This window comes from Amia ocellicauda, chromosome 1 (genome assembly GCF_036373705.1).
Source record: "Amia ocellicauda isolate fAmiCal2 chromosome 1, fAmiCal2.hap1, whole genome shotgun sequence".
Taxonomy (NCBI): Eukaryota; Metazoa; Chordata; class Actinopteri; order Amiiformes; family Amiidae; genus Amia; species Amia ocellicauda.
In genome coordinates, this window is record NC_089850.1 from 39,038,349 (window position 1) to 39,060,491 (window position 22,143).

Consider the following 22,143-nt stretch of genomic DNA (forward strand, 5'->3'; position numbering starts at 1 on the left):
ACTTATACAAGACAGTTAATAGCTAATAGCTAATCCTGGAAACAATTAAAAATGCATGGATTATAGTGTTCAAACCTCTGAGAGTTGTTATATGCTGAGCCCATGGGGAAGTTTAATGTGCTGCGATAGATGTGTTCTCTGTCACATTAGGTTTTATTAAACAGCCCTGTTATGTGGAATTACATAGATTAGCCCTTGCTTAAGTAGGACATGGAAATGGCATGCTGCAAAGTATTGTTAATTTAAATGAGGAGAAATACCGAATGGTTAAAAACCCAGTTTATTGATATTATATTTTGAATTATTTGAACATATAAATATTAATTAAATATAACTCATCCTCATCACTTCCAGCTTTTCAGTATTGTTCAGTTTTGCTGTACTAGTTTATATTACAATGCATAATGTACTCTGCTTTTTGTGAACCTGGTGGCTTGTAGTGTGCTTGCCCTAGTGTATTTTTTGACTCTGCTTTAATCTGAACCACTGCTGTCAAAGGTTACCATAATGTGGAATCAACTCCTGTGAATGTGGCCTTTTTTAACACCACTTGGGGTCAATGGGCCAATGGCGGATAAAGAGCTGTTCCTTCTGATGTCACTGTCGTTTGATCAATGCTTTGCCTCTAAACATAAGCCTCAAACTCAGGAGGCCCGGTTGATGTACTCTGGGTTAATTGCCAATGCCTTAGTGAATCAATTAGATTGGAATTTTGCCCATAGTTTATCCAGTGGGACAATCGAGCCCAATATGTCAATTCACATGGAGAGATTTTAAAACATGCTGTAGGATAAATCTTGTGTCCATGCTCATCTTTCTGTGTGACTTCCCACTCCACCCCAAAAAATATATAAGGCAATGATAAAGGGCTAGCCTCTAACCTTCAGGCTGATGTAAGAGTGGCTTGAACAGCTCTCTGTACAGAGAGATGCATAAGAACCAGAGTCTGAGAAGCATTGTAAGCATAAACTTTACAATATCCTACACGATATCTTCTGTTTTTAAGTGGGATTTATAAAATTAACACATTCTCCTATTAGAGGTTCAGGGATTAATAACATGCATTGTTACGCACATAAGCATTTTGAATGCTTATGCTGATGCTTTCATGTTTCACTTCAGCAAATAGTTTGCTGTGGAAAGGCTTATTTCAGATACGTATTCCATACAGCACGGTGCGTTACAAGGAGATAATCTCTAAATCCACAGGAGGTTTCTGTGAATTGGAAACTAAGCCAGACAGGGGACTATACAGTGTGCTCTGAATTATTGCAAATCATCCTAATACAGCTCGAGCAGAAATAAAAACCATGACTGCAGTAATTATGCCTCATCTTGTAAGAGAACATTACACTTCTTCACCTTAAAAAAGTCTTGGGTTGCTGTCACAGTATGCTTCAGGTCATTGACCATCTGCGCTGTGAAGCAATGTCCAATGAGTTTTTAAGCATTGATCTGAATCTGAACAGATAATAGAGCCCTAAACACTTCAGAATTCATCCTGCTGCTTTTGTCAGCAGTCACATCATCAATAAATACAAGGGAACCAGTTCCCTTGGCAGCCATACATGCCCATGACATAACATGCTTCACAGATGAGGTGGTATGCTTCGGATCATGAGCAGTTCCTTCCCTTTTCCATACTCTTCTCTTCCCATCATTCTGGTACAAGTTGATCTTTGTCTCATCTGTCCATAGGATGTTGTTCCAGAACTGTACAGGGTTCTTTAGATGTTTTTTGTCAAACTCTAATCTGGTCTTCCCGTTTCCTGTTTACATCTTGTGGTAAACCCTCTGTATTTACTCTGGTGAAGTCTTCTCTTGATTGTTGGCTTTGACACAGATACGTCTACCTCCTGGAGGGTGTTCTTGATCTGGCCAACTGTTGTGAAGGGGTTTTTCTTCACCAGGGAAATAATTCTTCTGTCATCCACCACAGTTGTTTTCTGTGGTCTTCCGGGCGTTTTGGTGTTCCTGAGCTCATCAGTGCATTCTTTCTTTTTAAGAATGTATCAAATAGTTGGTTTGGTCACACCTAATGTTTTTGCTATCTCTCTGATTGGTTTGTTTTGATTTCAAAGGCAAAACTGAAGACAAAACACCCCAAGAACAAGCAGGATCTAAAGACAGCTGCAGTACAGGCCTGGCAGAGCATCACCAGGGAAGAAACACAGCATCTGGTGATGTCTATGGGTTCCAGACTTCAGGCAGTCATTGACTGCAAAGGATTTGCAGCCAGGTATTGAAACTCACAATTTAATTCATGATTATGTTAGTTTGTCCAAATTCTTTTGAGCCCCTAAAATTGGGGGGACCACATATAAAAATGGGTGTAATTCCTACACCATTCACCCAATTTGGATATAACTACCCTCAAATTAAGGGTGAAAATCTACAGTTAAAGCACATCTTGATTGTTTCCTTTAAAATCCATTGTGTTGGCATACAGAGCCAAAATGATGACAATTGTGTCACTGTCCAGATATTTATGGACCTAACTGTGTAGCTTGGAAAATATCAGCCTTCAATATTCATTCTTTCAGAAGAGTATTCTCCAAAAAACAATTTAAAAATAAAAAGGATTTAAAAAATAAGCTATATTCCTGAAGAATCCATATTTTATTTTAATATTTTTTGGAAATGATTTTGCTGGTGTATACTTAGAAGGTATTCATACCTTGACACAATATATTCTGTTGCAGATATAAACAGAGGAATTAAAGGTCAAATGACTACCATCTGGAAAAAGGTTATGTATTAATATTCACATGTGATTTTATATGATGTGTCACTTTTGAGCAATGCTGTGCCCTAGTTTGCAAATTCAAGGAATGTAATACACTACGGTATCTTACCAAATGCAATTGTCCAAGCTTCTGTTTGCCAGTAATGTACTGTATCAGAGGTTAAGAACAATGTACTTTTGTTGTTTGTGAAGGGCACTATGTCAGTACATCATCAGTATTTACTGAAATAGTTTGGATGACTTTGTATTGCCAGTACTGATGTAATTTATTAGTGAGTGTCTATACATCCACCAGTGCAATAATGCTAAATGGTGTTAAGTTTACTTCAGCCATGTCATGGAATATCTGTGTATATTAGGGTCATATGTTCTTTACTTATCATGTTATTTTTTATATTAAAATATTTTGAATATATTCCTTCCTGTGTTATACACTTATGTTGATGAATTTTATTATGTTGACGTATTTCTGGAAATATAAGCTAAAGCTGCTTTCAACCAAAACTGCTTTTCTTATTTCCCTCAACTTGTGTACTTAATATATGGTCTGTAATGTATTGGGGAATTTACCCAGTCTGTCTGACCTCCCTCGTGTAAGTTTGCAGCTGCAGTCCATTAACAAATGTGCTTATTATGAGATGTAGTATCCTGCAAGAAACATATCTCTGGTAACCCAAACACTGTAGTAGGTGTATGACAAAGGGTGTTCTTTTTTAATAAGAGACAGTATGCCACAGTGTGCCCTCTGCAAAGATTAATATTTTCTCTTAAACTGAATTTTTTAAGATCTTTCAGAAATGTACTTGTTGAAGAGGTGCAAAAATAGCATAGCTAGGGGTTGTCATTCAGAAATGATTTCATTAAATTTCCTGGATGGAAACACTGCCCCTGGAGTCAGTGGTTTTGCTTGTACTTAATTAAATATGCCATCAGGCAATATTAACATGTATTAGGCAATATCAAGTTTCATTTTTATTCTACTCATTTTGGCAGCTCAGGGTGTCTACTTGCTTTTTCTTACTGTGTAGAAGTGATCCATCCAAATTTGTAGAAATGTGTCAATGCAATTGCTATGTTATCACATGCCTTTGTCTGGGTCAGTCCAGTTAGGAGTGCTTCCTGTTGGAGTCTTGTGATGGTGAACATATTGATCCTGAATGCCTTAGCATCTTTGCATTAAGTTCCTACTGCAACATCCCAGAGATGGTTTCCTCTCACTGTGACTGGCAGCATTGCAGTTCATTAAAACTGATTGACACATGTTCCTTGTAAATATTCAGTCTTCACCTTTGCATCTGCAAACTCATGAGCACATTTTCTCATACATAATCATTTCATACTGTGGAGTTTCATGAACAATCCAAAAAGAAGACGTGAACTGTAACATTTGCTGCACTATAACAACCTCTCGCAATGTCATACTCAAACCAAATAATAGCATTGCATCATTAATGATCAAAAATATAGTTAATTCCTGATTTCAATATAATTAAGCACTCATGCCTTGCCTTTGCTAATGAGATTAGCTTGAAAAAAGGAATTGGAAATCTTTTCAGAAGATTAGGGCCAGATTAATACCCAATGTTGACACATCTAATGGATAAATATAAACGTATACTCAGTTATTTAATTCGATATCCCATGCCTCTGATTACAAATTGAACAGCTATCAAGTACATGTTTGTAGTTTCAAAGTTTGAATTCAATCCTGTCCTAAATTTGGTTTTCCTGCACTGCCAGTGAAACATTGTTGCTGGTATGTGTCTTGATTGTAGAAGGTCTGTAGAAATGTAGGCTTCTCAACTTCTCAAGTGAAATCGAGTTCATTTTAAGTTGGTCCCTGAATAAAACAATCCAGTTAAATTCACTTAAGCTGCATCATATGCTGCTGTCGTGCATCAATTGACATTTACACACGATTGGTCAAAGTTGTCCCAATCAATAAACTGCTGCAACTCTATGATGTCTCTGAAAACAACACCCACTTCAAAGGCATTTCCAAACTAAACTAAATTGATTATAAGGCGCATTATTTGAGCTAGAATGGATGTTAGCACAAGACTCAGTTTTAGGTTTGCAAAAATATCTAAGTTGGATATACAGTTTTGTGCTTTAGGCAAGGTGAAATTACAGTGTACAGCCAACATTGCCCATGTAAAGCATCTGGCAGAATTACGGCTTTACTGTGATTTGCCTAAGAGTGCTGCTGTCCAAGGTCCTGAAACAGCCTTTTAGGGATACACATTTCTCCCAGTTAGACCACACACACATATGTGTGTCTGCATGTTTGTTTGAGTACCTGAATGTATCATTTTATATGTTTATATTTTATGTTTCTCTGAAAGAGAAAGACTACTCTGACTGCTTCAGATCATAAGCAGTATATAATACGAACCGATGGTCTTGTAAATCCCATGAGAATGCAAAGTGCCCTGGCTCTATGAATACTTAATGGATTCATTTTATTTATTTACATTTTATAATTAACAAAAACATTGTAGAAAACTACAGATTTGTTTAGCTTTTATGTTATTAAATTATAATCCAATAATAAATTATGTTATTAAATGACTAAACCAATTATATTCTATGATATTAAGAAAATATTAACCTGCATACAACAATAAATCAATTGACTCTCTTCTCCTTCATCTTCAGATTAATTTACTCAAGTTTCAAAATGGTGAGATATGGATGAATAATATTGCTTCTCAGAAATCCCAAATCCCCAGCTAGGAGATTCACAAAAGGGCTACCAGGAATGGCTCATTAACCAGTTTAAGAGAGAACTCCCTTGATTGGCCTGGCTCTTGCAGGAAAACAGCAGACCAGTAGAGTAGGAGAATGAAAGAGCTGGAAGAAGAAACTGGTAATCGAAAATGGGATTTGGAACTGTGGTTTGAATGGTTGTTGTGTGTTGTGTTTGTCCTGCCATTGATTAATTATATGTGTAGTCAGGGATGTGTAAAAAATGTTTTTGTCTTTTTCTTTTGATTCACCCCAGCAGCCTGTAAATAAAGTGCACTTCCAAACACCTATCCCTGCTTTTGTGTAACTGTTTGACTAGACCACACCTGTTAATGGAGCCCAGCACTCCACAATAATAATAATAATTAAAAAATCCCCAAAAGAGAAAAAAGTAATTGAAATAACAATCTCATTACTCGCAAAGATCACCCGGACAAAGGTGGAAAAGAAAACATAGCAGCTTAATGACATCAAAAATACACCCTGGCAGTTACATATTAGATACTAATACAAGAACATTAGCTGCTGTTCGACCAAAGATAATACATCAATTTTTAAAACAAGAGAAGGCTCTGTTTATTGCTTAAGTGTGAATTTGAGTTCAAGAGGGAAGAACAAAAGAGTGAAAAAAAACCTTTGCAGTTTCCCTTTCCTTTTTATACACAGCAATTTCAAATGTAAAAAAAAAAATAATAATAATAATACCTACAGAGCTAACTGAAATAAATTGACAGGTTAAAGAAAAACAAAATCAAAATCACACCCAATTACCACATGTATTTATAAATGACAATCATTTTAATTTCTGTTAATTTAAACAGTTTAACACTAAACATAACAATGAAGACCAATTAAGGCCAACAATTAACTAATTTCTAACTGTGTGGGTGGGTATCAACAGCATAACTCTAAAGAAATAGTAACATCTATTTCTATTTCTATTTCTATTGTTTTAGTACTTTGTGAATCCTACTTTGGCTTTGATAACTTAAGAGATTCCTCCCAAGCCTTTTAATAGATATGAGATATTCAACTACTCTTCCACACAGAACCTCTCCAGGCACTTCAGAATGGACTGCTTTTCTCATTTCAGATCCCACATTATTGTACTTGATTGAGGTGTGGAGATTGTGATGGTCAATCAAAAACATTGATTTTGAGATTTAGTCTCTGCTCAGCCTTTGTGTGAGTGCCATGGAGGGGAAAGACAATTAACCCATTATGCCAAAAGGTCTGCCCCTGGATCCAGGGAAACTGTGCACTTTCAGGACACTATGGGAGAGTTCTCTATATCAGGTTCATTTTCTTTGTCTTGGCATGTGAAATAAAATATGGGATCAAAACTGAACAGGGCTATGGAACACAGTTACATTAATGTTAATGAAAGATAAAATTGATTTAATATTTACTTATTTAATAAAAGTTTTAACACATTAGACAATATTATGTTGGTGCTATTAAAAAGTTAAATTAGCAAGCATGTGAAATGTCATTGGTAAAAATCATCAGCAAAGGTGTGATAAAGTATGCAACTCCAATGAATAATCTTCTGCATGGCAGGTTTGGTTTTCCTCCAGAACAGCCCATTTTAGGTACAATGAGAGAAATGTGGGAAACTTATTTCTAAAGATTACAGAAGGACAAAACTAAGTAATAAAACCATATGTTACACATTGCAGTTTCAGGGCACTTTCAAACAATAGATCATAAATCAGATTTCTCAGATGTGTGTCAACGAACACAAAACACTGATTAACAGTAAATGACTAAGTAATTTGTTTTCATTAAAGACTCGCATGCAGAATTATCGTTACAAACCAGAGAACAGATGCCAGGAAAATTAGGCTAAATATACAGTCAGTTCTGTAGCAGAGTGACTTTGCACAACAGTGAACCACATTGCAGACAGAAAAAATAGGAACATATAGTGAAATTGGATGCATCTCCATGTGTTTTAGAGGAACGTGATGCATCACTGTTGAGCTAATTAAACATTGATCCTATATATGCCTTCTGTCATTTCCAGAATTTTCTCATTAAGCAATCAAAATTGAAAGGAAAGGCAGCAGTAAATATTTAATGTGCAGGGCCAACAAAAGGTTCCTGTGTTATCTGTGCAGAACAGGTTCAGAACTGTGGTTTCCAATGAAAAAATAAAAGACATAACAAAACCTGCTGTCAGAACAGATCATGCTTTACATAGGGTTGAGAAAAGTTCAGAGGATAATTGTAATTTACAAGTAGGTCACTTGTGTGTGCTTGTTAAGCATGTTTATTTGCTGTAGTTGATTTTAAAATATTATCAATAGGGGGCGTCAGGAGTACAAAGTTTCCTTTATGCAATGTATTCTTGTAGGGAAAAAAGCTAAACTATAAGTAGCCCTATAAGGCCCTATAAGCCCTATAAAGCCCTATAACTATAAGGCAGGATTGGGACAATAGATGTATGGATTGTTGAGCTACTGAAAATCCTGATACTCTTTATCAAATACACCTCTATTTCTTAACCCAAGGGCCCAAGGCTAACTGACCTATTTCCATATTAATTTAATAGCTGGTGTTATTTATTGAAATAGCAAAGCTACATTAACATTTTAAGTCCAAACTGAGGTTTCTATGAAAAACTGGACAAAAGAAGCATTTATTATTGATTAACCTGGCAAACATGCATGCACGTGATCCATAGAAAATTGGTCTTAACTTTTGCACTATAATCGATAGGTTTTTGGATGTAATTAATCAAAAGATGAAAGTGAATTTAAAAAAATAATACATATTTACTGAGATTTTCTCTTAATTTACACAGCTATTAAGTATGATCTTTATATGATAAAACACTTCTAGAAATGTATGCAGCATCTAGAAAAAGATCAGTTTATCCCACATGTGACATTTTATTAGACTGAAATCGCTTGCAAGACTAGAAACACTACCTTGGGGGGTTTTGTTCACAAAATAATTTAAAGAAGCTGATGGAGGGAAAGGCGAATCCATTTCTTATGGATGAATGATGCAAGAACAAAATAGTCTCAAACCTAACGGTCTGTTGTCTCTGGAACAGGCAATGCACAATGTACAAAGCACCCACCATCACTGTACAACAGGATAAGGAACTATGGAACACTTAGATCAATATAGAGTCTTTGAAACAATACAAATGTATAACTGAATTAAATGTTACATCTTTAGAATTCAAAATGAAACCAACTATTTCCATACTCACAATACAACCTGCATTCCTGTGGTTCGGGTCTCCTGCTGGTGTAGGATTCATTTTGTCAAAATCAGTCAATGGTTTAAATCAATCAAAATGTGCTGCAATGCATCTGCCCTTTTCACCTCATTAGGACTACAGTCCAGGCTGTTCCTAAATCAATGCATAAGTACCTGGTGTTCGTATGTTGAATTTATATGCTAAATCCCTTATTTAAGAAATCTCATATTTTAAAAATAATTAAATAAAAAAATAGGAAAGGCAGGTTTTTATGAATATTTATTTATCTCTGTAAAATGCTGATGAGAAAATGCCTGTGCAGACCAACTTCTTCTACAAATCATAAGTCTCTCAGTCCTAGCTAGATAAAAGATGTTGGTTCTCCTTCATAAATCAGTGACTGTTTACTTGTAGATCTTGTTAGTGTGCAACAGTTAGTACAGTGTGGTACAGTCTATTCACAGAGGAGGGAAATGTACAGTTGGGTCAGTTCAATGTGACATATCTTTGATAAAATATATCACCACTGCCATGACTGAATGAAACAGTTTACTTCAATGTATAATCGTGATACACCTCATCAGTGTTTCAGCGCTCATTCTTTCTTATTTTATTTTGCTAAGAAAAAGATAAATAATGAAAATGCACTTTGTAAAGTCACCCTCAATGAAAGACAGAAAACATCTAACATCTTTTGACAGATTTCTATGCTACTTATACAAAGGGCATGAAAAATGTAATAGGTCCATAAGAATACCTTTTTGCAACTTATTCAGAGTAAACACTTTACATGTCTTTTCCATTAAACTAGTGCATTTTCTGTGTTTTAAGACTTCTGATTCCCCTGGTTGCGAGGTGGGGCCTCCATGGATCGGACTTGTTTGTCCAGCACATCCCACAGATGCTCGATTGGATTGAGATCTGGGGAATTTGGAGGCCAAGTCAACACCTTGAACTCGTTGTTGTGTTCCTCAAACCATTCCTGAACCATTTTTACTTTGTGGCAGGGTACATTATCCTGCTGAAAGAGGCCAATGCCATCAGGGAATACCGTTTCCATGAAAGGGTTTACATGGTCTGCAACAATGCTTAGGTAGGAGGTACGTGTCAAAGTAACATCCACATGAATGGCAGGACCCAAGGTTTCCCAGCAGAACAGTGCCCAAAGCATCACACTGCCTCCACCGGCTTGCCTTCTTCCCATAGTGCCTCCATGTGTTCTCCAGGTAAGCGACGCACACGCACCAGGCCATCCACATGATGTAAAAGAAAATGTGATTCATCAGACCAAGCCACCTTCTTCCATTGCTCCGTGGTCCAGTTCTGATGCTCACGTGCCCATTGTAGGCACTTTCTCAGCATGGGCACCCTGACTGGTCTGCGGCTACGCAGCCCCATACGCAACAACCTGCGATGCACTGTGTGTTCTGACACCTTTCTATCAGAACCAGCATTCACTTTTTCGGCAATTTGAGTTACAGTAGCTCGTCTGTTGGATCGGACCACACGGGCCAGCCTTTGCTCCCCATGTGCATCAATGAGCCTTGGCCGCCCATGACCCTGTCGCCGGTTCACCGCTTTTCCTTCCTTGGACCACTTTTGACAGGTCGGGAACACCCCACAAGGGCTGCGGTTTTGGAGATGTTCTGACCCAGTCGTCTAGCCATCACAATTTGGCCCTTGTCAAAGTCGCTCAGATCCTTACGCTTGCCCATTTTTCCTGCTTCTAACACATCAACTTTGAGGACAAAATGTTCACTTGCTGCCTAATATATCCCACCCACTGACGGGTGCCATGATAACGAGATTATCAGTGTTATTCACTTCACCTGTCAGTGGTCATAATGTTATGGCTGATCAGTGTATATCCAGTATCTCATGGAGCTTTGTATAAAATCAGAATGCCAACTCACACAAACAGGTCTTGATTTGGGGTTTTTAAATGGATAGATATATTTATAGACCCTGTTCCATATTACGGGAGCCCAGTAACTAAGGGACTTGCCTCTCAGTTTTCTGAAACACCCTAGGGGTATTGAGATGGTCTGTGCTATATGTATGAGTATAGGGAATACAGTGTAAGCCATTATATATCAATACATGTAGCACATTGTTATATGGTAATCTGGTTAGCAGTTGAAGAACTGGCATCAACAGGTGATTTTACTTCTTACCATAATAAAGTAATTCAGACCTCATCTGAGCTAATTACCAGATGTGTACACAGTATGCTTTGCTACCATTAGAAACATTTTGACAGTTCTTCTTCTACTTCATTTTACATTATGTTAAACATTACAAGAATGCCCACATTTCTAAAGTTAATTTTTCATAAACAAAACATCACACACTAAGAAAAACTCATGAGTGTGAGGGCACACTCTAGTGGCTAATATAACCACTGGAGACCAATTCATGTGTTAAATATGTGCTAGATTTAATTAAATAACCAACATATGTTTTGTTAAATGCCAGCTGTTCTTAATTACAACTGATTAATTCTGAATTAAACAAAGCAGGTTGATTTTCTATTAATCTGACAGTTTATGATATATGTTAAATCTTGCATCAAGTAAAAAAATAAAAAATAATTAAGGACTACACTCTGTGAAGTCCCTAATTAATCTTTTTATTATCTATTCTTAAAGAAAATTAATATTGATTTGGAGTTGGAATCAGGTGTAAATTACTTAACATATCTCATCAGTAAATACACATACAAGTGCACCACACAATTGCTCTGTGATTTTACAGTGTTACATTGATTGCACATCTCTCCTTTCCCTTGCAATTAGAAGAGCCCCATTAATCCAATCAGCACATTGTTCTATTACTTTTTAAATTTGTTTTGAATATTTTCTAAGAATATATTCATCCACCAATCTATCCATCCTTAATTTCTCCAAGACTACATTTCATGAAAAAATGTGTAACTCTAAGCTTGGGTCTATACAAATCTGTGTAATTTTATGATTGGCTTTGTATCACTGCCTACTCCGATTGGTAAGGAGAGGACTGCCCTCTCCCGGTGTAGAGTGCCTCTTCTGGTGGTGTGACTGCTTCTAACCAGGAAATCAACAGGCTTTTGTGGTCCTAATCAGACACAGGGTCTCTATGTGAATAGACAATAAAGCTGCATAACACTGTATAATACATAAGACTGTGGCATTGGTGTAAAACCCATTACATGCGCCTGGCAAAAGGCCCTCTTAACTGGGGCTGAATGAAGCTCTCGAATCAGGCATCATCCATCTGCTGCTCAAATGGCCCCAGGTTCACAGAGCTCTCATCTCACTTATTCACCTCAAACTCACAGTTGTGTTTAGCACTTTTCTCGGACATTAGGCAACACTTGTCTTACATTTGGTAACACACGTGGTGTGAGAGCTGCATCAGGAGCTGTGACCATGAATCGGTGCTGACAGCTTGGGGAGATCACCCCCAGGCTTAATGCAATGTGTACTCCTTCTAGAGATTTCTAATTCTGCCACTGCTTAGTCCATGTTCTCTGAAAACCACCGGGGCATGAGCTTGGTGCATTGCTCACTCCTGGACTAGGAAGGTTAATCTAAAGTCATCCCAGAAATATTCAGATAAGATAGCAGTTTTGTATCTGTCTTTCTTGTGTGCTTTTATCTCATATTATTCCACCAGTGCAATGTTTGTGGATTCTGGAGATAATACAAAGTGTCCACTGAAAGTATCAGTATCAGTATGACACTTTCAAGCAATGGATAGACTTTTACAGCTTTCTTTGTCACACACTAGATCCTCACCCATTCCAAGGCAATTTGCCATTAGTCTTTTTTTGTATTGGCAAATCTCCAGAACCACAGGGCCTTTGGTAAACTGACCCATCCCAGCTCCACCCAAAAAACCCATCCATCTATCAAGTATATGAAATTTCTCTCTCGCTCTCTCTCAATATATATATATATATATATATATATATATATATATATATATATATATAGTATAAATTCATTTTAATGCAGTTAATATTAATATGTAATGTAGTATTACTATAAACTCATATGTAAAAATGTGTTCTAATACTCGAAGATCTTCATTCCAAAGAATTGCATGACTTTAAATGACATATGTCAGATAATGGCATTAATGGCATTTGAAATTATTAAATAAATAAGCTTTCTTTATGCAGTCAAATATTTTTTTAATAATCTAGTTCAAGCAAGGTTGAAGGTTTTTTGACCTGAATGACTAAATCAACCCTGGAGCACATCCTGTGTCAATACATAGACATCAGTATAAGTACATACACCTCTGACAGCAACAGCACAGCCCTTCACCCCAAAGGGGACTGACTGACCCAGCCAGGGCCAGCAGCCCACAGAAGAGCAAGCACACGGAAAACACAGAGAGCGACTTCACAGCTCCACTCTTTGTCCCTTTCGACTTCAATATAGCGAAACATTGGTGTTCTTTGCCAAAGGGTTTCTGGGAACAGAAGTCAGAGGTTGTTTCTGTGTCTCAAATTACTGCATGTTGGGTCCTTGCAGTGTTGACAACAGGGCGCAATGGTGGGCTGTCCTTCTGGCCCAGTTACTACAGTTGACAGAAGAGTTGCTGGGTAAAATAGTGAGTCCTAGTTCATAGCTCTTGAGTTCAGATTGGATCTCAGCAAAGATATATTCAACAAAGATCCCTGTTCACAGATGTTTCACTTAGAGATGTGTGTGAAGGGGGGGGGGGTTGCTTTTGTTTTTATATTTTTAACACCACCATCATTTAGAGAGAATAGATCTTCACATATGAACTGAGACATTATTAGAGGTATACCTCATATTATAGTACTACTGGTAAGCTGTGCAGTACCATTCTTTTTAATTGCATGTAACATTGCACTATAATATGAACACAATGACATACAATTACAGTGTAATAACAATCAAAAGCATGTGACTCAGAATTGTACTGAACACTGGAGAAAACTAAGATAAGAATTTAGCAGGCGAATACGGATTTCAAGCATTTATTACTAAGATTTAAGAGTCAGTCCAGGTTTATCTAATTTGCACTGTGTTGTTGTTGTTTTTCCTCATCACTATTCTATATCTAACACCATGTGTAGAAGCAGAGCAGGGATTATATCAATGTGATCTTCACACACCAGTACTTAAATAAGCAAGTTCAAAGTTCAGGATATGTTAAATAAAAGTTAAAATAAACTGCTATAAAATACTATTCTAACTGCTATATCTGCATTTGTGTCCTCCTTATCGCAAAATATTCCCCTCACAGTTTGTCCTGTTTCATACACAAGGTGCATTTAGGATTATGATAAATATTATGATGATGATATATTTTGATACCACCATCAATGCTGAGATTTAACACATACAACTGTGCATTTGGTTTGCTTGATTTTTCTCTTTTGAGTGATACCTCCCAAGAATTGCAGAATGTGGTATTTTACTGTGATTCTAAGTAATAGGTAAATGGATACAAGCTGTGCTCCTCTTCCTCACCAGTTTATAATCACGATACCTAATTTATAAACATGTGAGTTTTTAATAGACTATAGGAGAATATTGAGCTTTTTTTTGGATGTTGTTCCATTCTGATCAATCATAAATAGCTTGTGGTCTCACCAGTGAGCGGTCTTGGGATTGCTTTATTATTTTCGTTTGTGGAGCATGTAGGTATGAGATCTTCCTTGAAGTTGCCTTGAGCTGTGCAGTGGTTTGCAGCTGAGCTGTCAGTGCCAAAGAAGCGGACTCTGAAACCAAAGCAACATTTCATCTTTGTAATTTCCCTTCTGAAGGATCTGCTGAAGATGTAGTAAATTAACGGGTTGTAGGACGTGGATGACTTGGCAAACAAGCACGGCAGCAGACTGGCCACTGGGGTCACACTTTCAGCAGAATGAAACATTGTCCAGAAACTCACAACAACGTAGGGTGCCCAGCTAACTATGAAGCCAGAGCTGATGAGGATGGCCATCTGAAAATAGAGAGAAGCACAGACTGCACTTAAGACAAGCATAAGCTCTGGATTTCAGCAGTCATGACAGACATATTTCACCTCCATTGTGTGATCATTGTGTGATCTTCAGCATGCCATTAAAACAGTACCTCAGTTTGTGACTAACATAACTTGTCTTTAACCACCAGATACTGTGTTTTGTTGTGTAGTAATGACAATAATAATAATAACAACACCACCAAGATTATGATGATAAAGCTAGCTAAACAGTTTATTGGGTGATTCATTAAGGGACATGGCAAGTATCTTCCACCCACTTACTTAAATAATTTGGCAGGGTATGAAAGTACAGGGTTGTGGGGGCCTGTCAGTGTTATTATGGTGAAGATACTGTGCTAAACAAGGCCAGTTGTGAATGCTCCACATTTCTGAGTCATTTGTATTTTGCCTTCTGTTTTGCAGGAGACTAAGCTGGAATTGATGTCTAATATCTGTTCTACTAGACTGCCCGAAACTACAAGTTGTACCTTTTAATTAATATAACTATAATATAACTTTCATGTCTTTAGAAATAAGACTTCAAGACTATAAGACTTTTGCAAAATGTCAAAGGTGCTTAAAAAGAGCAAAACATACTATGTGACACACCATCTAGTTGCTTATGGATTAAAAAAAAAGTCCTAACACACACAGTGGAAAAACAAAATTAAACCTACCAGAGTGAACTTTCTTTCCATTTTGCTTGACTTTGGGAGGTTCTGGCTGTTTTCAATGGCTTTATATGCTTTGTGAAGTTTCCATGCGATTCCAGAATAGCACAACACAATGGCTATGCAGGGCAAAGCAGTGCACAGCACAAACATGCACAGAAGAAAGGTAGATCTATTGAGAGAATCGCTATAGGCAGCCCAGTCAAATGAGCAAGACAAGCCAAATGGTTCTGGACCATACTTTCCCCATCCCATCACAGGAAGCAAAGCCCACAGCATCGCATAAAGCCAGATGAAGACAATCAAAATGGAGATTTTCTTTTTGTCAAACTTGTTACCTGAAAGTGAGCAAAATACTTTTTTTTTTTAAGCTGCATTTAATGTACCTCAAAATGTGATCAACACTTCTGATACAATACTCTCTTTCTTTACACTTTGCACTTATCAGAATTGTTGTGTATAATTATTGTTATTGGAAAGAGTCTTTATCTGGAATAAGCTGAAGAAACAATAAGGTTGAGGAAAAATAACCTAAAAGCTGCCATGTTACATAACCAGTTTATTTTAGGAAAAAAAACGTAATGAATGTTATGTAACCAGGTGGAAGTTGATTGAAGCTATACATGATGTACACCACTTACTGGAAGGAAATACATGATTAGTGTGTGAAATAATTACATAGGTTCTGTATCAAAAGCTAGACACAAGCAGAGCCACATTGATTGAACTACTTCAGAACATCAAATATTCTTATGCAAATCATAATATTTGTTAAATCCTTTTCTATCCAAGGATGTTCTTTCACTATAAGTTTTAAACAGCAAAGTGTTGTTTTGTTGATGTTTTGTTTGTATACCTGCTTAATTGTATTATTCTTTAGCATTTTACACACAGACACAGACTTATGGTGTGTAAACATTGTTGTGTGTGGTCTTATGCCTGTCACTTCAAGAAAAGGGTGAATGCTGATCGATTGCATTCAGTTTTACACAATAGTAATTAAATAAGCTTTAAAAATGAAAAGGTGTGAGTTATCAACTGATTTTGTTCAGATTCATGTCTTGCAATGCCACCAATTCTACTGCTTTATGTATATTATTTCCCAATTATCAGGAATTAATTAATTTAGAGTTAAACCACTCAGATGATATATGTAAGTCTACTCCTTTAATGACAAAGGCAATGAGATTGGACACTTCATGTAGTGTTGCTACAAAGGATTGGATGTCATCTTTCACCCATCCTGCAACTATGACATATACGTTTTACAGATGCTTAAATGTGTCCATTTATTACACCTCTTTTCATGAGTGCATTTTTTTCAATATGGTTCCTGTTGAACTATGTAGAAACATAACTGAAAAATATACATTAGCCTGTTAGATTTTTCCGTACCTGAATAGTGTGGAGTTTTTGTCACGAGATACCTCACAACAGCCATGATTGCTAGAGTCATGATGCTTGCCACGCTGAAGAAAAAGCCCATTAAACCATAGTAGAGGCATGAAGGATCCCCCCCGATCCATGCATGATTGAAAGCAGAGGCTATAGACAGGGGATACATGCTCAGAGCCATCCCAATGTCTGTCAAAGCCAAGTTGACACTGAGGAGCTCAGGTGCTTTGAGGATCGAGGACCTCTTTGCAGCAGCGGTGAGAACAGCTGAATTCCCCAGGATAGACAGCACAGCTGAAACACAAACTGGGTCAATTCACTCATAGATTATTTACTTTTGTAAGAAGGTATTATTAACAATATAAGTCACAAATTCCACATAGATCCTTTTCCAATGTGTGCATCTTATTTGTTTGTTAGTTACATTTTACACATTCTACACATTATTCATTATTCAATATACTGCTCCAGCTGTGCAAATATTTTTACATGCATTGAGGTCAAAAATGTATATCTGTAAAGTAAACCTCTGAGTAATGTCATAAACGTTTTAAAATATATGTAACAAAGATTTTTTTGTTGTTTGTTTAATTTTTTCTTTTTCACCGTTGTTTGGGATTTAATTAGTAGCTATAGTTTCAATTTAATTAAACCGTTAATTAATCTTGATTGGTCAGTTCTGAAAATCATATGCACATTAATCATGTTCAGCTTTTAATCTCTTTCACCTGGACACTACCTGATGCAGCTAGACATGTTTACTTCAGATCTTTTTGTATCCTTTTTAATTAGACTTGTCAGGGTTAACATGCACTCCTATTGGTGGAAACTAAAATGCTTTCAAAGTAATCAAAGTAATTGATACATTGACCAAAATATCAAAGACAAACATGAAAAATACAGAAACATTTATACCTAAGAATGTTCACTATTATTTAAAACAACAACAACAACAACAACATAGATTTAGCATAGAAAACATCAGTGGGAACATCTGAACCTCTTAGTCATCTGAAAGAAAAAATAAAACATTTACTTACCATTTACCACCAGAAAGGTTCCTGCTCCATAGTCCACAGCGGAGGGCAATTTGGAGATGTATTTATCTTCCATTTCTGAGGATGGTCTTTAATGTTTGCATATATGCCAGAAATAAACTATAGAGCTGATCTCTTAGATAAGAAATAACCAAATATAAACAAACCTAATCAAATATGAAACATCTCACGTCTGCAAGTCCCTTCTGAATACATCGATTCTTCTTCTGTATAACAGAAACCCAGACAAAAATCCTGTGTATAAGCTGATGTTTTATATGAATATATATTACATTCAAGAAGCAGATGCTCAGTCTTAGGATAACCCCACTAATACTGCAGCGCAGCACAAGACATGAAAGCATCTGGTGTAGGTTACAGTGCACTCAGCAGAGTTTAGTCATACAGCATATGACAAATTATATTAGGCTGGGCTTGCATTTTTCATTTGATATAGCAGCCTTATCAAATATGAAATGAACAAGACATGTTACAGTACTGCTAGATCACCAGAAGGCTACCACCTCTTAGTTACAGAATCGTTACAGATTTCAAGTGTAAAATGTACCAACGTCATCACACTCAATTACTATAAAATCAGAACATCACATGACTTTAACAAAGTATTTATAAAAAGAAAAGACAACCAAGAACTTTAAATTCAGTCCTGAAACTAACTGATTTTTCTGTTTTGTATATTATTGCACATCACTGGGAAATTATGTCTTCAGAAGAGATTGAGATGCTCTGTAGAAATCTTAATAAGGTTTACTGACTTTCTACCCTAAATCTCTACAGTCATTTGAGAATCAGGAATCAGACAGCAACTGGACTTTAAAAGTATTTTTTCCAAACAGAATAAAATGCTACTTTACAAACTCCCAGAGCTGCCTGAAGCAATATAAGTAAATATCAACCATTTTTAAAAACAAAAAAAACAAATAGTACTACTTCAGGATCTCCAAGCTCTATATCTGATTTTTAAATCTTCAAAATATACAGCACTTATAATGTAATTATATATATATATATATATATATATATATATATATATATATATATATGAACATAAGAACAGAATAACGTTTACAAACGAGAGGAGGCCATTTGACCCATCGTGCTCGTTTGGTGTCCATTAATAACTAAGTGATCCAAGGATCCTATCTAGTCTATTTTTAAATGTTGACAAATTTTCAGCTACTACCACATCACTGGGGAGTTTGTTCCAGATTGTGACAACTCTCTGTGTGAAGAAGTGTCTCCTGTTTTCCATTTTGAATGCCTTGAAGCCCAATTTCCATGTGTCCCCGGGTGCTTGTGTCCCTGCTGATCTGGATAAGCTCCTCTGGTTTGATGTGGTCGATGCCCTTCATGATTTTGAAGACTTGAATCAAGTCTAGTTTCCTCTGTTCAGGTCCGTCAGTCTCTCAGTAGGACATTCCCTTCAGACCTGGAATAAGTCTGGTTGCTCTCCTCTGAACTGCCTCTAGAGCAGCGATATCTTTCTTGAAGTGTGGAGCCCAGAACTGTACACAGTATCCAGATGAGCTCTAACTAGTGCATTGTACAGTCTGAACATTACTGCCCTTGTTTTAAATTCTACACTTTTGAAAATATACCCTAGCATTCTGTTTGCCTTTTTTATTGCTTCCCCACATTGCTTGGAAGAAAGAAAGTGAGGAGTCCACGTAGACTCCTAAGTCTTTCTCATGTGTTACGTAATCTAGTTCTGTTCCTCCCATAGTGTAATTATAGTGGACATTTTTGTTACCTGCATGTATTACCTTGCACTTGTCCACATTGAATTTCATCTGCCAGGTGTCGACCCACAACTGAATATTATCTAAGTCCCTTTAAATAGCCTGTGCTGCCGAGATTGTATCTGCTGAGCCACCTATTTTAGTATAATCTGCAAATTTGACAAGTTTGCTAACTATCCCAGAGTCCAGATCATTAATATAGATTAGAAAAAGCAAAGGCCCTAGTACTGATCCCTGTGGAACTCCACTAACAACCTCACTCCAGTTAGAAGCGACAACTCTAATCGACACCCTCTGTTTCCTATACATCAACCAGTTCATAATCCATCTACTTACATTACGCTGAATGCCTACAGCTTCCAATTTGAGGATCAGTCTTTAGTGTGGAACCTTATCAAAAGCTTTTTGGAAATCTAAGTATATCATATCATATGCTTTCACGTGATCTACAGCTGCAGTTGCATATTCAAAAAATTCTAATAAATTAGTAAGACATGATCTACCTCATCTAAACCCATGTTAACTATCTCCAAGAATATGGTTTTCATTAAGATGCTCCTCTATTTTCTGTCTAATCATTTTTTTCCAACATTTTACAAGTGATGCAGGTGAGACTGATTGGTCTATAATTTCCTGGCTCAGTTTTGTCCCCTTTCTTGTGGATTGGTATGACATTTGCTGTCTTCTAGTCAGTTGGCACATCCCCTGTTCTAAGTGTCATTTGGAATATTTGACTTAGTGGCCTATAAATAATTTCCCTAATTTCTTTAAGTACTGTTGGAAATATACCATCTGGCCCAGGTGATTTGTTTGTTTTTAATTCTGCTAGTCCCTTTAGCACCTCCTCCTCATTTATCCTGATCTCTCTTAGGATTTGCCTGGACTGATTGTTAACCTGTGGCATGTTATCTGTTTTGTAAAAACTTCTGTGAAATACTCATTTAGAACATTTGCCATTTACATCTTGTTCATTTTCCAAGATACTTCCATTTTTGCCCTTTATCTGTTTCACTTCCTCCCTTATTGTCCTCTTGCTGATGTAGTATTGAAAAAATCTCTTTGGATTAGTTTTAGCTCCAAGAGCTATGTTTCTTTCTATTTCCCTCTTTGTTTTCCTGATCCCTTTCTTAAGATCTCTTTGCAGTTCAACGTATTCTTTGTATTTTGTTTTGTCTCTGTCCCTTTTGTATGCGCTATACAACATTTTCTTCCTCTTGATATTTTTTTGCATACCTCTATTAAACCATTTTGGCCACTGTTTTTTGGTCCTCAATTTGCTAAGTTTTGGTACGAATACATATATATATATATACACACACACACACACACATAATTCATAAATTATACAGTGAGGGAAAAAAGTATTTGATCCCCTACTGATTTTGTACGTTTGCCCACTGACAAAGAAATGATCAGTCTATAATTTTAATGGTAGGTGTATTTTAACAGTGAGAGACAGAATAACAACAAAAAAATCCAGAAAAACGCATTTCAAAAAAGTTATAAATTGATTTGCATGTTAATGAGGGAAATAAGTATTTGATCCCCTATCAATCAGCAAGATTTCTGGCTCCCAGGTGTCTTTTATACAGGTAACGAGCTGAGATTAGGAGCACTCTCTTAAAGGGAATGCTCCTAATCTCAGCTCGTTACCTGTATAAAAGACACCTGTCCATAGAAGCAATCAATCAATCAGATTCCAAACTCTCCACCATGGCCAAGACCAAAGAGCTGTCCAAGGATGTCAGGGACAAGATTGTAGACCTACACAAGGCTGGAATGGGCTACAAGACCATCGCCAAGCAGCTTGGTGAGAAGGTGACAACAGTTGGTGTGATTATTCGCAAGGTACATGTGCCTAAATCCACAGAAGAACTGGGGTTAGTTCTCCAAGATGTTTGGGCCAACCTACCTGCCGAGTTCCTTCAAAAACTGTGTGCAAGTTGACCTAGAAGAATGTTGTTTTGAAGGCAAAAGGTGGTCACACCAAATATTGATTTGATTTTGCATTTAGTTGATTGATAAATATAATCTATTAACATGTCTATTTTTGAAAGTACTCTTACAGCATTTTTTCACTCCTGCCTAAAACTTGTGCGCAGTACTGTAAATAAATACGGCAACACTTGTGTCATTGCAATGGTATGATTGCAAGGTATGCTGTAATTGCAAGTTTAATCAAACTGGAGGAACAATAGGTCACGTTTTACTCAAAATATGTGCACCAAGGCTTGCAATGCAATGACATAGTTAGTCCGTCTTAAACAAGCATAGCATGCCATTAGCTCTGCAGCAGCAGCCTCAATCACATACAAATGATGCCTAAGTGCTAAACATTGTTTTGTATTGTATTTAAAATTTCACAAGTTATATATCTTGAAGTTTGTCATAATTATGCTTTTCTTGTACATGGAGATTATTTCAGATTAAGTTTTTGTCTTTAATGAGTAAAACCAAAAACAGTGCTTTCTGCTTGTATTCATCGCAGCATAAAAATCTAAATGAAGTACTGTCACAATATACATATTGAAAGAATATGGGAGAAATAACATTTCAATTTCTGTATCATTTGATTTGAGTCACAAAA

The 22,143-nt window shown here is 36.6% G+C and overlaps 1 protein-coding gene across 1 annotated transcript; it reads right to left on the minus strand.

Annotated features, from left to right (window-relative positions):
- Positions 1-12,865: 12,865 nt before the first annotated feature.
- opn8a (opsin 8, group member a) lies at positions 12,866-18,666 on the minus strand. The gene is made up of 4 exons (XM_066704265.1): positions 17,800-18,666; positions 16,760-17,053; positions 15,371-15,702; positions 12,866-14,672 (listed from the first exon to the last, which is right to left on the minus strand). The coding sequence occupies exons 1-4, from the start codon at positions 17,870-17,872 to the stop codon at positions 14,298-14,300; spliced, it is 1,074 nt and encodes a 357-aa protein (XP_066560362.1). The 5' UTR covers positions 17,873-18,666; the 3' UTR covers positions 12,866-14,297.
- Positions 18,667-22,143: the final 3,477 nt, after the last annotated feature.

Coding starts and splice junctions, on each gene's coding strand:
- opn8a (XM_066704265.1), bottom strand. CDS start 17,872: ATGGAAGATAAATACATCTCCAAATTGCCCTCCGCTGTGGACTATGGA. Junction 17,054..17,799: donor AACCTTTCTGGTGGTAAATG/GTAAGTAAATGT, acceptor TTTGTGTTTCAG/CTGTGCTGTCTATCCTGGGG. Junction 14,673..15,370: donor TGGAAAGAAAGTTCACTCTG/GTAGGTTTAATT, acceptor CTCTATTTTCAG/ATGGCCATCCTCATCAGCTC.